This window comes from Lactuca sativa, chromosome 8, assembly GCF_002870075.4.
Source record: "Lactuca sativa cultivar Salinas chromosome 8, Lsat_Salinas_v11, whole genome shotgun sequence".
Taxonomy (NCBI): domain Eukaryota; kingdom Viridiplantae; phylum Streptophyta; class Magnoliopsida; order Asterales; family Asteraceae; genus Lactuca; species Lactuca sativa.
The window spans coordinates 252332092-252349779 of NC_056630.2; the positions used below are offsets into that span (position 1 = coordinate 252332092).

At 33.8% G+C, this 17688-nt stretch overlaps 1 protein-coding gene and 1 pseudogene across 1 annotated transcript; both read left to right on the forward strand.

Annotated features, from left to right (window-relative positions):
- The first annotated feature begins 5718 nt into the window (after positions 1-5718).
- Positions 5719-11236, forward strand: LOC128127955 (glycine-rich protein 2-like). Its single transcript, XM_052766706.1, has 4 exons — positions 5719-5933; positions 10522-10642; positions 10792-11013; positions 11135-11236. Exons 1-4 carry the CDS (start codon positions 5719-5721, stop codon positions 11234-11236), a joined length of 660 nt encoding a protein of 219 aa, XP_052622666.1.
- A 368-nt stretch (positions 11237-11604) lies between these two features.
- LOC122195415 (7-ethoxycoumarin O-deethylase-like) lies at positions 11605-12621 on the forward strand (annotated as a pseudogene).
- Positions 12622-17688: the final 5067 nt, after the last annotated feature.

Here is a 17688-nt window from a genome sequence, read left to right on the forward strand (position 1 = left end):
TCTTTTAACATACAAAATCTTAGACATATGGATTGTTTTTGTAATTAAAAAAAAGTTTATAGGGACCTTTTTATAAATTAAAAAGTTATAATGACTAAATTTACCAAAATATGAAACTTTTATGACAAAACTGCAAAAACTTGAAGACATTACTTCATAAGTCCATTGCTTTTTATTATATAGAGTAATGTTTTTAAATGTGAATAAAATGTTAATAGCATTTTTGGTCAAAAGCTGAATTTTAAAAGGTAAAATATCATAATGCATCATGAACAAGTTTATGCATTGCATAAAAATTATTTCTTATACTATCAACGAGTGAAAAGGTCGAAGATAAGAATTAAGTGTTGTTCAACTGTACTTGACAAATTCATACAATAATTTAAGGAGTTTTAGTTAGATTTAAACTTGAATCCTAATTATCTCGACACCCTCTCCTTAAATTCCTTCAATTTGACTGCCACTACCAATTGCAGCTTTCATCTTATGATCTCAAAATCCCCACTACTACTTCTCCCTTCACCATCCACCGCTTTCACCGTCACCGGAGCACCACATAACCATCTATATTCCTCTTTTGATTTATAGAAGTGAAACAAACTTATTTAATATTCGCACATAAGGTGTTTGATATAATTACTCACTGACTTAGTTGTTTTATTTTTTTGTTTCTAACTAGGATAATAATGGCTCTGGAAAGAGGTAAGTTTCTTCTTTCTTTACTGTAAATGCCAATCATGATAATCTCCTTCCAAAATGATCCTGATGACTATAACTTTTTGATTTGAAGCAAAGAATGGCAAATGACTTTAGTAAAATAGCAATAATGAGAATCAAAGTAAATCCAATGTGAGTTTTATGTTTTTTTGACTTTTTTTCTTCCAAAGCATTACAACTACATAGAAAATGTTTTGGAAATATATGGACTCAAGTTGATAAATCTGGATGCATATTAACTTTTTTTTTTTTTTTTTTGCTTAATCCTTTTTTCTTATGTTGGTCTGACTTTTGTTTTCCAAGAAACAGGATGATTACAATCATGACATCTATATGATATTATGCATCATTTGTGGTGAATGTGTTATTGTAATACTTTTCTATTTATTTTTCATTTTTTCCAACATCATTGTAAAATTAGGTAGATGGACGTGGTGTTTTATCTGATATAAAAGCAAAGAAATTGCTTCCGGATCCTATATCAAAATTGCTTTTAGAAAGCATTAAAGGTATTTCTTAACATTATGATTGTTAGGTCTTTTAAATAACTGACATTTGTTTCAAATAATTTGGTGTTGTTTTTTTAATAAACAGATCATGTTGATGGTTTAGTTTATATAAATGGAGAAATTCATAATTTGTTTGAAAACAGAACATTTATAATCTTTTATAATTTAAAGCAAATAAATTTCAAAAAGTTGTCAAGCAGCCTGTTTGAATGTGTATGAATATGTTAAGCGTCCTTCTCTTCACTAGGAAGACTTTTGTTTATCCAAAAAACGTTGCTTTTAAAATATATGTTATAAGTGAGTCATTTCTTTCTTTTTTTATCACTAATTTTTGGGGTTATGACTTTTATTAATAAGCTTATGATGGTGTTTACTACTGACAGATCAAAGAAATAATTAAATGATATGCGTAATATCTTTTAGTTCCTGTGTAACACCCTGTTTATTAAATAAATAAATAAATAAATAAATTAATGTATAGAAGCCTAAAATCAATAATTATATAGGAAGGTGTTGGTCTCGAGGAGCTCATTGTCACAATTTTAGAGATTGGGGGTTCAAATTGTAAAATCTGGATTCAGGTTGTAATTATTTATGAAGACAGGGACTGTGGGGTACATTTCGGAGACGAAGGGTAAATTGTGGATTTGTTTTGAAAGAAAAGGGAGACAAAGGGACCATTCTTGACATTAGGGCATTAAGTTTCGTAGGGCTCGGGTATATAACCCACACAAACCCTAACCCTAACTAAACCATCTCCAACTGTCACCCTCCTTATACCTCCCACCCCTTCCGCCACCATTGACCTCGTTCGTTCTCTAGCCACCAAGCGTCAGCGAGCCCTCCTTGTCATCGGCAACATTGAAGACTGACGATGAGTGGAGGGCAGCCTCCAGGCACTGTTGCTTCATCACTCACCATTAGTAACCATCGCTGTCAGACCTTGCCACCTTGCTGCTGCCGCTGCTGTCATTTCCGACGAGAAGAGAAGCCAAGAATCGGAGTTTTACGATAAGGAGGTTACTGTGGCATTCATTCCATCGGAGAGGGCGACTCCTTTTCTTCCTTTCGTTGCTGTGGTTCCGATGACTCCAACCGTCGTTGTTAGCCACCGCTGTGGCCGATAGAACTGTTGTTGTCGTCGGCATGCACCATCAAGTGGTGGTTGTGTCCAGAATTGTGAAGCAGGGCTTGCTGTGTGTGGTTCTACTTGATTGGGAACCAAAAGAAGCCACCGCCACCACCGTTGGGTGGTTGCTGCCATCGTGAAACAACCGCTGTCGCCCCCGTGTGCCACCCGGTGGGTGGCTGGGGTCGTTTTGTGAACATACAACGTGTGTGCATTTCTGTTGAGTGTGTGTTGTGTGTGATTTTCTTGGTCGAAAAGCGAGAACAGCCACCACCACCGTGAGGTGGTGGCTGCCACCATATACCACCGCCGGCCACCACTAGGGTGACTGTGTGTGTGTGTTTGCATTAGTGTGTGTGTTATTTGGGTTTTTGCTTTGTAATATTGTAACCAATGCTAGAATAATAAAAGAAACTCATAACCACCACCTTGAGGTGATGGCCGCCGCTGTTGACCACCACTCCTCGAGGTGGTAGTGGGTGGTGCCCGACTGATGAAACCCTAATGGGCCTAATAAAACCCTAATAGGCCTAATAAAACCCTAATTGATCAAAGGACTTAGTTTTGAATTGAGCTATGATTGGGTTTGGAAACCCTAATTAGGGTTTAGTAAACCCTAATATTGGATATATGGGTTTTGGACTGTCGGGACTCGCATTTTGGATGACCGGATTGGGATAATGTGTAATGCCCGTGTTTCTCGGCTAGGCACTAATGATGATGTAATAGTCTAGGCCAACATTTGTAACTTGTTTTGAAATAATAAAGATGTATTATTTGATTATTATGTGTTTTATGTTTAATTATTATAATTTAATGAGTTAAGGATAAAAATAAGCGTCGAAAATAAATGTTAGATAAAACCGATATCTATGAAGAAAGTTATAGTGGTTGAAATAAGGATTCCGGAGATATAAAGAATACCGAAATCCGAGTTATAAAGAAGAAGTTATAACCTGTTGAAGTTTCGACAGAACCAGCATGACGTTGTGTGACGTAAAAAATGAATTTATGATAAAGTCCTTTTTAGCATTAATGATCTAAATGAAAGGCATAGTATTCGTTAAACCGATAATTTTCATAAAAAGAATGTCCAAATCTGACTTCGTATGAGGAAGTTATGATTTTTTTTAAGTTTCAGCTTAGTAGTAGACAACTAAAAACTCGAATTTTAGATTGGGTGATTTTTAGCCGACACGACCTAACCGAGAATCAAAGGTCTCATCAATAGTAGTACAATGGTAAAAAGACAGATGAAAACGGACGTCGGATGAAGAAATTATGAATTTTTAACGGATTTTCCTGTCCCGGTCTGTTAAAAATAATAATTTTAAAAATAAATTCAAAATTAGCCAATGGAGTCTAAACGAAAGTTGTAGAGTATAATATCACCTACGCGTGCATATAAAGAACGTCGAAAACGGAGCTCGTATGTGAAAGTTGTGAATTTTTGAAGTTCGAGGCACAAAAACCGAGAATTTTCGCATACACAAGGTCAGGGTTCGGCCACGTCGCCTTGCATGCGAGCCCTCCCCGTGTCCGCCTACTGATTCGAATGAAGTGAGGTCTAGTCCGAAGTTGCCGCATGTCTCGGCCTCGCCACCTACCTTGCCTCACATCCGACGCGTGCCCCTCCCCCTCGCCACCTGTCCGACGCGTGCCTTCTTCCCTTCCCCCTTTCGTCTGAAACCTCGCCCTATATAATGGGAGGTGCGAACCCTCCCGGTTTTGTTTGGATATTTTACACTTTTTACAGCTTACACCTTCTTTCAAGATATTTTACATCCTCGAAGCCCCGAGATCATACCTAACACCCGAAGAACGTCCCGAAGTGCCTGAAGACTCCGAGAAATTTATCTTTTCGGTTTGAAGTTCAAACCTCACAAGGCCCGATTCTCATTAAAGTTCCCGATTTCATCGGAAACGGTCGTTTTAAGAAACGATGTGCTGCTCGATTATCGTTAAATCATGTGAGTGTGTAGCCACTTTCATCTTACACATAGATATGAAGTATTTTCTACAAAATACGTGCTATGTGCATATTTATTGTTTATTTATTTGAGATGGGTGTTGAATGAATGTTTTATATAGGTTTTAAAATGATTTAAACTGTATATGTATTCTTATCTACAAATATGTTGGGTATAATATGAGTAGATGAAATAGTGTGTGTGTGTGTGTGTTAAAAATGATGAGAGGTCTCGATGTCGTTGTTAGTTGTTGTAGTCATCTAGCAGAGTATAGATGATGACCACAGACCTTTCTAGACAGTCCAGTGGAACGCTTGTAGGCTCGCAACCTGTAGGTGTTGGTGAACTATATTTTCGATGGTGCACTCCATCCCCCTCATGGTTGCCTTACGGACATATATGGTTGAGGACCCCCCTTAGCAGTAAAGTCTATCCCGATGATGATCCTTAGGCTAGGTCCCTTATGATAGGTGTTTAGGGACGTAAAGTGAGGATAACGGGAACGGGTAATCGGGGTTATTGTTGGTTGATGAAATTAATAAATTTATTGTTGGTTGATGAAATTAAATTTTTTATTATTATTTGTGGGTTGAAAACCCTATATGCTCACCAGGCTCCCAAGCCTGACCCACTCAGCTTTCTGTATTACAGGTAATGGACCCCGAGCATAGTTGGAGGATGACAAGGGATTTTTGGATTATAGACCAGTAGTTGTAAATAATTATTGTAAGGTTTATAATATGCTATTTATGCTTTTGGTCTGTATCGGAACATGACATCCCGAGGTTTTGTTATGTAATGAAAATACATTTCTTTAAAAAATGCTTTGATAAAATTTTTATCATATTTTGTTTTGGGGACAAATTCCGCAACATATTTTGGAAGACTACTCCAATTTTGTTTTAAAGGCATAAACTAAATCGGTCTTTTCTGGCCGAGAAAAATGTTGATGTCACAGTTCGTATCAGAGCATTAGTTTAAGCGAACTAGGAATTTGTAGGATTTCTAGACTTAAACTTAGAATGCTAAGTGATGATTGTAAGATGAGTGTCTACCATATTTAGACAGGAGCATTAATATATTTTAGGAAAGATGCCTAAAATGCTTTTATGTGCTAAATGTCATATGTTTTCCATATATGCCATTATTTGTTCGGATCCATAGTCTGTTGCCGACCGCATCTGGAAACCTTATATGTTCAGGATTCTAAGCGTACGACTACGATATTAGAACTAGCATGGAGTGATGAAGATCTAAATTCTCCTTATTTGGTGTATAGATTATAATGACAAGAACTCAAAGTGGAGCTGGAAATGCAAACAGAAATCAGCAACCTCAACCCCAAGTGGTGGAGCACGTGCCAATAGCAGAAGCTGCACCAGAACCAATCACAATGGCTGGAGTGAAAGCCATGATGGTTAAACAAAGGGAGGAAATGAGACAATTGTTGCTGAACAACAAGAGTGAACCTTCAATACCTGTTAAACAACCTGAATTAAATGACGATCAATCAGAGGAAGGAAATTACAGTAGATCTGTTGGTCAAACTGAACCACTTGTGGTTAGGAGGAATAACCACGAGGATGGAGTGGAGAGAAATGGATGCAAGTATAAAGACTTTATGACTTGCAAGCCATCAACTTTCACTGGAAAAGAAGATCCCGTCGAAGTAATGGATTGGATCTCAGAAATGGAATTGGCCTTCATGACATGTGGTTGTCAAGGCAAGTTACAAACCATATTTGCAGTGCGTCAGTTCAGAGGTGGCGTTGTTCACTGGTGGAACACTTTGGGGAAGATCCTAAGCCCTAATGAGCCATTGCAACTGACTTGGGCAGAGTTTTTGGTGCATTTCAAGCGCAAGTACTGCTCGGCCCAAAATCTGCTTGAGCTGGAAAACCAATTTCTAACAATAAAGAAGGGAAGCATGACCATCGATGAATACACCAATAACTTCACAGACAAAATGGAGTTTGCTTTGCGTATTGTCCCAGACGAGATGACGAAAATCGACACGTACGCAAAGGGACTTCCATGGGAGTATGTGGTTCCAGTGCGTCAGGCACTTACTTTGGAGGCACTATCTGGGTTGCCAAGTCTGTTGAAGATATGATTAAAGGGAGAGCTACCAACAAGGTTGAAGTTGGCGAAAAGAGAAAGTTTGAAGGAACTTCAGGTTCCAACAAGAAGAACAACTTCTAGAAGTCCGGTTCAAGGAAATTCGGAGGAGGAGCGGAAGCGAAATGGTGTGACAAGTGTAAGAAGAAATATGTTGGGAAATGTAGAGAGGAAATCACTTGTTACAAATGTGGAAAGCTTTGGCATTATGCAAATGAATGCATATTTAATAAGAAAGTCTGTTATGGGTGCAATGAAGAGGGGCACATTTTGAGGGACTGCTCGAAGAAGAAAGAGGCAACAAAGTCTAATCTTCAACCAAAACGAAAAGTAAGAACTTTCCAAATGACCTTAGAAGCCGCAAAGGATGCAACAAATGTCGCTTCAGGTACCTTTCTTGTAAATGGATTGCTTGCCAATTTATTTTTTTGATTCCGGAGTGAAATAATCCTTTATATCACATAAATTTGGTGAAAGACTAGCATTGCCTATAGAAAAGCTAGATGATGCCCTAATTATAGAAGTTGCTAGTGGCAAATTCATACCTGTTAGTGATTGTATTAATAACATTGTCATCGACCTAAATGGAAATGAATTCCTTGAGAAGCTGTTATCCATTAAGTTAAATGGTTTCGACATTGTTCTAGGAATGTATTGGCTTAGCGCCAATGATGCCAAAATACCGTGCAAGAAAAAGATAGTAAGGGTAAACCCGCCTGGAAAAGAGTCGTTTATGGTATACGGAGATAAGCATAGAGTAAATTCTGGAATCATTTCCCTAATGAAAGCCATAAAATGTTTATCTAAAGCGCACCTCATACTTGGCATTCGTGATCGATGCTAAGAAGGAGAAAAAGGATATGCAAAGTATACCAGTGGTGTGTGACTATCCGAAAGTTTTTCCCAAAAATCTTCCTGGATTGCCTCCTGATAGACAATTGGAGTTTAGAATAGACTTATTACCAGGAGTAACACCGATAGCAAAAGCCCCATATCGATTAGCACCGACAGAGATGAAGGAGCTTATGACGCAACTTCAGGAGTTGTTGGACAATGATTTCATTAGACCTAGCTCATCACCCTGGGGAGCTCCGGTGAAGAAGAAAGATGGAAGCATGAGAATGTGCATAGATTACAGAGAGCTGAACAAGGCAACAATGAAGAACAATTATCCGTTACCAACGATTGATGACCTATTCGATCAGTTGCAAGGTTCGAGCTATTTCTCGAAGATCGATCTTAGGTCTGGATATCATCAACTAAAGGTAAGAGAGTAGGATATTGAGAAGATTGCATTCAGAACAAGATATGGACACTACAAGTTTTCGGTTATGTCATGTGGACTAGAGGTGGTTTTTTTTTCTATAAAAATGAGTTTTATGGTATAATCCGGTGTATGTATATCCAATGTATAAGTGTACATCCAATCCCTTAGCCGTTGAACGCTTTAAATTTCGACGCTTATGATTGGTTCATTGGTTCCTTGTTAATAATTGTTCTCTATTTCAATTCATCATATATATATATATATATATATATATATATATATATATATATATATATATATATATATATATAGAGAGAGAGAGAGAGAGAGAGAGAGAGAGAGAGAGAGAGTGATAAGTTCAATTGAAAAATTTTAAAAAGGTTGAAAATTGATGAATCATTCTTAACCAATCATTTATTTTTGTTGTAAAACCTTCTATCGTACAGGTAGAAAGGGGAAAGGAACACACGTGTGTTTTGAAACAGAACATTTTTCTTTAAACTATGTTAATCATTACCTCAACAAATAAATAAAAACTATTTTTCTTAATTTTTAAAGAACTATTTTTGTCGAAAAATGATTTTAAATATATCAAAATTTATAATTTTTTATTCTCTATAAATAGACATCTATATTGACATAGTTTTAAGATAAAATAAAAATAAATATAGTTTTTACTCTCGTTATTTATAAATAAATAAAAATATATCAATTTTTTTTTTGTTATAGTATATTCGTTATTCAATTATGAATGAAAATATGTTTGATTTTTTTTACAGTTTAAGTATCATTCATATATGAATATAATATGTAAAAAACTTTTTACAGAAAGTCGTCTCTAGTCAATATTATATTCATATATGAATAAAACGTATATTAGCTCTCCTTACAATTTGTATTCATATATGAATAACACGTTTATCAGAATTTTGTTACAATTAATTTGTTATTCATATATGAATAAATAGTTGAATTTTCAAAACATTCGTCTTTTATTAACATACTTTTATTCATATAAGAATAAAAAATGAACTATATCAAAAATCCGATATATGTATAATTCATATACGAATATAGTATTTGACGAGAGTTAATAAATGTTTTATTCATATATGAATATAACTCTGACAAAAGATGATGTATAAAAATATTTTAGGTAAGAAAACTTTATTACGTATTATATTCATATATATTTGATACTTAAATTGTAAAAAGAATAAACATACATTTTATTCATAAGTGAATAACGAATGTCCTGTAACATAAATCTGATGCCTTTTATTTACTTATGAATAACGAGAACTAAAACTATAAAAAAATGTAAAATTTTTATTTTATCTTAAAACTATATCAATATTGACGTCTAGTTATAGAGAATAAAAAATTACAAATTTTGATATATTTAAAATAATTTTTCGATAAAAACAACTTCTTAAAAATTAAAATAACAAAAAAAAACTATGTTTTTGTATATATTAAGGTAATGATTAGTATAATTACAGAAAACATGTTTGATTTGATAAATGTGTGGCCAAGTGTTTTGCGGCTAAATAAATATATGACTGAGATTCATTCTCTTATTTTCAACTGTTTTTTTGTTCTCAATGGAATTCTCTCGTTTCTCTCTTTATATATATATATATATATATATATATATATATATATATATATATATATATATATATATATATATATATAAAGGGTTAGGTTATTTTGTTTTCATTATCTATTGTGTGCATGTATGATTGATTCTGGACCAATCATTTTAGTTATTTTAAAAAAGTAATTAATGCATATTACATATTGGAGATATAATGGATATTAATTACATCTTTAACATTTAATATGTATTAATTACTTTATTAAAATAACTAAAATGATTGGTCCAGAATCAATCATACATGCACACAATAGATAGTGAAAACATTTGAACCTAACTCTCTCTCTCTCTCTTTCTCTCTCTCTATATATATATATATATTAAAAGTTATAAATTAGATTTTGATGTGGCAGTGAACTTCATTACGAAAGAATTGTTATTGTAGTGATGTAGATAGTAAATACACAAGTCGATGTGAGACAACTAAAATGATAATAGTTTTGCAATGATGTGGGATGTGGATTGTCTTAGGTGCCGTTTGTTTTTTGGAAAAAACATCTTCAGGCCTCTTATTACTGCGCGACGCAGCACACGCGCATCACTTTTCATCTCACGGGTGTTTGTTTTTTAGAATTCTTCGGAGTCAAAAATCTATGTGCGTGCTCTGTTTAGTGCAACACTTGTACTGCCTCTTCTAACATCTTCATCTTTTTTTTCTTGCTAAAATTTTGATTATATGTTGTTTAAATTTTATTTCACTTTTTTTTTTCTTTTTCTTTTTTTGTTTATTTTAGTTGATTTGTTTTTCATTTTTTTATATTGAATAATGATAATTTTTTGATGAAATATCTTAATTTTTTTACTAATATGTATGTGTATATATATATATATATATATATATATATATATATATATATATATATATATATATATATATATTGTTGAAATATCATTAATTTTTTTCCGAAATGTTATACATTATTAAATTTTCCGTATTAAAAAACTATTTTCAATTTATAAAATTAGTTTATTTTAATTTTTTAATATCTGCAGCAGTATGCAGATGTTAAAAAAACAAACACGCTTCTTATTACAGTTTGCAGCCGTTTGATCCACCTCTTCTACTGCAGAGGGTTGCAGAGGTAGTTTGTAGACTTCATGAATTTTTGCTTCAGAAAATCAAACAACACCTTATGCTGTTTGGTTCGCAGAATGTTGCTGAAGGAATTTGAATTGGAATTGGAAAAGGAATCTGTCAGGAATTTGAATTTAATTCCATATGCTGTTTGGATGACAGGAAATGGGATTGGAATTAATTCCAAAATATATTTGGTTGACAGGAAATGAAAATTGGAATTCATGTAAAATGACATAATTACCCTCTTTGTCTATTTTGCTTAATTTTACCTTGTTTTCTAACTTATATGTAAAAATACATTACGAAATTTACAAAAACAGTAAAATTTCGGCGATGGTGGTAGTGGGCAGTGGCAGTGGTGGCGACGATAGTGGTAGGTGGCGTTGATGGTGGCTGGGACGGTGGTGGTGATGGTGGCGGTGTCATTGATTGTGGTGGCAGAGTGGTGGTGATGGTGGCATTGTCGGCTGGTGGCGACAACGACGGCGATGATAGTGCCAGTGGTGGCAGTGACGGTGGTGGTAGCGGCGATGGTGGCAGTGTTGGTAGTGGTGGTGGTGGTAGTGTTATTCAGGGTGGTGGTGGTGGTGGCGGTGGCGGCGGTGGTGGTGGGTGATGGAATTGGTAGTGGTGGTGGGTAATGGTCGTGGTGGTGGTGGCGGCAATGGTAGCGGCGGCGGCGGTAGTGGTGGGTGGTGGTCGGTGGCAGCGGTGGCAACATCGGCGGTGGTAATGGTTATGGCGGCAACGGTGGTGGTGGTAGCGACGGTGGTGGTGGTGGTCAGTGATAGTGGTGGTGAGTTTTCTGATAAGTACAATGGGTATTTTTGTAATCTGCCACTTTCCTTGATGAGATGGAATGTTTTCCATCCAACTTTGGAATGAATTCACTTTCCTCCATATGGTGGAAAATTTATTTCGTTTAGAAATCCTTTTCCCTCCTCTAAGTCCAACCAAACGCATGAATTCGAGGGAATTGAAATCATTTTCCCTCGAATTCCATTTCATTCCTGCCAACCAAACGCATCCTTAGTATAACAATATATCCTTCTAACAATTTTTTTTTACTAAAATAAAATAAAATAAAATCGAAAATAATATTAAAAGTATCCATTTAATGCTCAAATAAATATGGATATTAAAGTCAAAGTTTTTTTTTTTTTTGGTCTATGATTTTGGGTGAATGCAATGGTATAAAATAGATGTTATGTGAGTTAATGAGTGCGTAGGTGTGAAATCTAACATCAATGGACTTTGGGATTATTGTCCTTGGTCTGTTCTTCTCCTACAAACTTATCAGAGTCACTTTCATAGTTCTTGGGATCGGAAAACCCAAGTACCTACCTCCAGGCCCAGCCCCGCTGCCAATCATCGGAAACCTCCACTTGCTCGGCGACCACCCACACCAATCCCTAGCCAATCTAGCCAAGTTCTATGGCCCAATTATGTTCCTTAAACTTGGTCGCACCACCACACTAGTCATCTCCTCCGCCGCTGCCAAAGAAGTCCTACAAAAGCAAGACATTGCTTTCTCCTCCCGCCATATCCTCGACGCCTTCAACGCCCGCAACCACTCCCATTACTCTGCCGTTTGGCTCCCCATTTCCACGTAGTGGCGGACTCTACGCAAGATCCTTAACGCCACCATGTTCACCGACAACTCCCTTGATATCAACCAACATTTACGGAGAAGGAAAGTTCAAGACCTCGTGGCATACTGCAGAAAAGCCAGCATGTGCAAAGATCCGATAGACATAGGTCGAGCTGCTTTCAGAACCACCCTAAATCTCTTATCCAACATTATTTTCTCCACTGATTTAAGAGACCCGTATGAGGATTCTGGTAAAGAGTTAAAGGAGCTAGTTGGAAACATCATGTTCGAGGACGGAAAGCCAAATTTGGTTGACTTTTTCCGGGTGTTAAAGAAGATCGATCCACAAGGGATCAGGAGGAGAATGACACATTATTTTGGGAAGATTTTTGAGACTTTTGAGGAGTTGATTGAAGAGAGGTTAGAGATGAACAGATCCAAGCATGATGATGTGATGGACGTATGTCTGAAAATCAATAAAGAGAATCCAGATGAGATCAATCAAGCACATATCAAAAGTTTATTTTTGGTACGTATATTATTTAATTTTCTTGTATTTCAAATATAGGGTCAAATGCTAAAGTGGTATATATGTACTTTAATTGGTAGTTAAGGCATGTCTCTAATCATAATCTGATTATCTTTCTCTTGGGTTTTCTTGGGTTTTTGCCTCGATCTTGATTTGGGTCGATTACATATGACTCCTATCTCCTGCCAAATAAACTATATTTTGTACTAATATATGAAAAAAAAAACATTTTTGTTTTTTTATTTATTAATAAAATTAAAATTAAATGTCAGTATTATCTAATATTTATAACATAAAGGTGTGATTATGGAATACATGTCTATTGATTTTCTTATACCCAGGGGCGGATCCAAAGGGATCCCGGGATATCCCTCAAAATTTTTTCGGTAGTGTAATTTTTGTTTATGTATCCCTCCAAAAAAATCGGTATAGTGTATATATACGCATCCCTCCACTTATAAACACAAACAAACATTTGGTTTGCTGGTTAAGGCGTTGGCTTATAGAAGTAAAGGTCTCAAATTCTAGCTTCTTACATATTCTTTGTTTACTTTTGTTCTATTTTTCCAGCTATTCTATCTCACATCGCTAAACACATATAAACTCAACCATTTTTTTCTATTATATAAATCTGTTATCCTCATGCTTTATTTGATATCTACTTTGAGTCCCACATCGATTTAAGTATCAAAATATATTTGAACTTCATGTTTATATAACAAGACTTGGGGTTAGCTAAGGATTCGATTAAGATTTGGGTTTAAAACCGAAACCGAACCGGGGAAACCCAAGCACCCCGGGAAAAAAATTGGGTTACTCTAAAAAAAATTGAGATATCCCTTTACTTTGATCTTGGCTCCGCCACTGCTTATACCAAGAAGTTGTAAGCAAAAATTGCAATGTTAGATTAATTTATTATATTATAAAATAAATGATAAAAAAATCTATGTATTGTAGTGAAAATTAAAACTTCATTTTTATTTTTTTATTTTTTATTTTTTTGTTACAGACACATTTCAGTTTTTTTGGTTACATGACACATTTTTATGATTTAATATTTCTTGAAATTTTTGGTTTGTATATTTAATTATAATTATAATAATGAGACGTTATTATTATTATTATTTTTAAATAAAAGCTGTGATATAATTATAAATGTGAAAAAATGTACAATGATAAATATTTAATATTATTATCAATATATGGACATAAACATATTAAAGATTCAAAGAATAATAAACTTTTTAGAGTTCAATATAACTAGGGGAAGACAATGAAATATGCTGATTTAATATCGTTATTTTTATAAAATAAAAGAATTTTTTTTACTAAAATCTAAATTATTGATGCTATTAAACCAAAAATACCATCTATAATAGTAATAAAACATTTTATGAAGTTGATTATGCCTCTCGATTGAAATCCTCTCACTGAAAATGCTATTACCTAATTAATTATCAATCAAAATGCTTTTAACCCAACGGTCTCAAATGTTGTTCTTCGTCTGTAAGGTTGAGAGTTCAAGTCTAATCGTGAACATTTTTTAAATTAAAATGGTAGATTAAGAGTAAATTAGATCAGAAAAAAAAAACTAATTAATTATTACATCAACCCATAATTATAAAATACCACATAATCTTATTGATATAATATATTAACTACTAATTTTATTTTATTATAAGCATCGTGAACATGAATAGAAAGATAAAAGCTCGTGTGAAAATACATATATTATGAGCGTGTTTGGCAAAAGTAGCTGTTAGTTGGAAGCGAATAGCGGTTAGCTGGTAGCGGGTAGCTGGTAGATTGTAGCGGGTAGTTGGTAGCGGGAAGATGTAGCTTTTATTTCTTATATGAATGTTTGACAAAAGTAGCTGGAAGCTTTTGAAATATATAAAATTACATAAAAGGACAATTTATTAAAAACAAATAAATATATAAATATATTTTAAGGGTAATTATGGAAATTGATTTCAAAAGCTCATGAGCGTTTTGTTAAACGCTACATGAAGTAGCTTTTAGATCAGAGCGTTTTATTAAAACTAAAAGCTAAACGCTCGTACTGCCAAACGAAGCTTTTTCTTTAAACTAGAGCGTTTTACCAAAAGCCAAAAGCTAGAAGCTCCCAAACGTTTCCAAAAGCTCCCTGCCAAACACACCCTATATGAGGATATGTTTGCGATGAAATCACTGGATATTGAAATAATATATATATATATATATATATATATATATATATATATATATATATATATATATATATATATATATATTTGTGTATATATCTTATATAAGATTAATTAAATCTTAGAAAAAAACAGTTTTTTTATCTATATATGAGATATAATGTTAAAAATTGGACCGAGTTAATCTTGAATTCATTAAAATGTCGATCAAAAGTTAAGTGTTGGATTTGTAAAAGTTACTCAAGTGTGGTTAGATTGTAACCGATCCTGAAAATGTGTAATTTTTTTATTGGTTGTTTTTATTTTCACATAATACATAATATTTATATTTTTACATGAATTTTCCTCAATGGATTTAAAACTTAATATTCTAAATTTCTGATAGGGTCAAAACAAGTGGAATCACAATGTCTTTAACCTTAATGCCGACCGGCTAAGTTAAAAAATGATATGAAAAAATAATAACAAAATTGAGTTTAAATTCAGTGGTTTCATCGTTTTTTATGATAAAAGATATTATTTATGTATTTATTACTGATGTTGATTTAGATATTTGGTATTCTAATTCTAGTATAATAAGTGTGTATAAAAATTGGTGTCATCCAAATAAAGTTATGATCCAAATAGTGATGAAGATTCTCCACGCACAAGTCACAAAAAATACACAAAAGATTATCAACTTCAATATTTTCCTCGCCCAAGTTATCTTTTATCGGGATTTTATTAGGATACAAAACCAAGCTAACATTTTCATCTTAATAGGAACTAAAGTATTCCATTTTTTTGCCGATTGATCAATAATCAAAGTAACTTAAGAATCTCAATTTCGTAAAAACTCAACCTGTTGGAATCCTAAGTCAAGTAGGACTTGGAGACCAAGTAAGAATGGGTTTTTAAGCAAGTAGGTTTAAGAGTCATAGTCTAGTTCTACAAGTCGGTAGAATATAGGTCTATATATACATTGTTAAAATCGAGTTATGATTTTAGAATGTAACACATCAAATTGAGTTTTGAGTTATTTTCTCAATATATTGGAGAGTTAATCCATATTACTTGTGTTTTCAATCTTTAATTGGTATCAGAGCTTAAGTTAAGTAGCTCTGAGACCGAGTTACTTACCTATTGACGAGCTAGGTCAATATGTTAGACGTAGAAGATGGTGCAGGGCTGCTCCGGTGAGAGTGAAGGAGGTTGGGACAACCACAGTGGCATGTCCAATGCTCACTAATTACATCGTCTGGACACTAAGGATGAAAGTAGTGCTCAGAATTCACAAAGCTTGGACATCAATTGATCCAAGAACAGACGATAATGATGAAAAAAATTACCTGGCAATCGGATTGTTGTACCAAGCAGTGCCAGAATCGTTGATTATGCAACTGGGTGATGTCGAATCAGCTAAAGTTCTCTGGGATGCGATAAAAGCTCGTCATATTGGGGTCGATCGAGTGAAGGAGGCCCGTCTTCAAAACCTGAACTCTGACTTTGACAGAATGAAGATGATGGAATCAGAATCGATCGATACCTTTGCTGGAAAGTTGTCCGGAATTGCGTCCCAATCAGCAACACTTGGCGAAACTATTAAAGAATTGAAGATTGTTAAGAAATTTCTTAAATCTTTACCAAAGAAGTTCATCCATATTGTAGCCTCCCTCAAACAAGTTCTTGACCTGAAAACTGTTGGATACGAGGATGTGGTTGGGCAATTGAAGGCCTACGAGGAAAGAGTAAGGGAAGAAGATGTCGATGGGAGCGATCAATCGAAGGTGCTATTTGTAAAATCGATCGGAGATGGAGGTGGGTCGTCATCTGGTGGTACAGGCGTGTCGAGGTAACATACTGGAGCGAAAGGAAGGTTGAAAGGGGCAGGTGGATCCGGTGGATTTAATCAAAACAATGGATCTGGATTTGGGTCAGCTAATGGGCACAAATCAAATCGTAGCCCACAAGGAAATAAAAACAATAATACATCACAAGCCCAAGGTGGAGAGCCCAATTCTAATTCAGATTGCAAAAATTGTAATTATTGTTGTGACAAGAATCGGAAAACTAGGAAAAAGGACCGATCTAAGGTGGGTGATGATATGATTTCTTCAGTTTTCAGCTGGATGAAGTATAGGGGGAGATTCAGAAATTATAATTGGGTTCTTTGGTGTTGTAATCCTTTCTTAATTGTGTATTTGTTTTTTTTCCTTTCCTTGCCTAGGCTCTTTCTAGGCAGCAGGTTAATAAAACTTGTCATTATTTATCAACTAGTTTGATTTTATTTCAAGAACATGGCCCTATCAATCATTGTTAATAAAATTTACTATCGTACACACTATTTTGTAGACTTCAGTTGGCAGCAACAATATGCAAATACAAGTGTGGAAGTATTATTAAATCATTTGCAAAATAAACTTCAAGCTACAATTAATTCAGTAAGTTTTTTATTACTTTAATATCATGTTATATATATATATATATATATATATATATATATATATATATATATATATATATATATATATATATATATATATATATATATATATATATATAAGCTTAAGTTATTCAATTCAAACTAATTATTGTGTTATTGTATGCATAAATGTGGGCCAATTAAATTTACTTATTTTAAGAAAGTGATTAATATATATATATATATATATATATATATATATATATATATATATATATATATATATATATATATTATTGAATTAAATATAATTGAAAATATCATCTTAATTAATTACAAGGGTAATTTAGTCAATTAATATAGATTTAATAAAAAAAATTGCATTTTTTAAGGGATCATATATTCTATTAATTTTAAAAATCCGATTTTACAAATTATAATTCTTTTAATTCGGACATTCTGGCAGAATATGTTTATGAGTATATTCAAAAATAAAAATATTGTTGAACCATAAATAATAAAAATATTCTTGA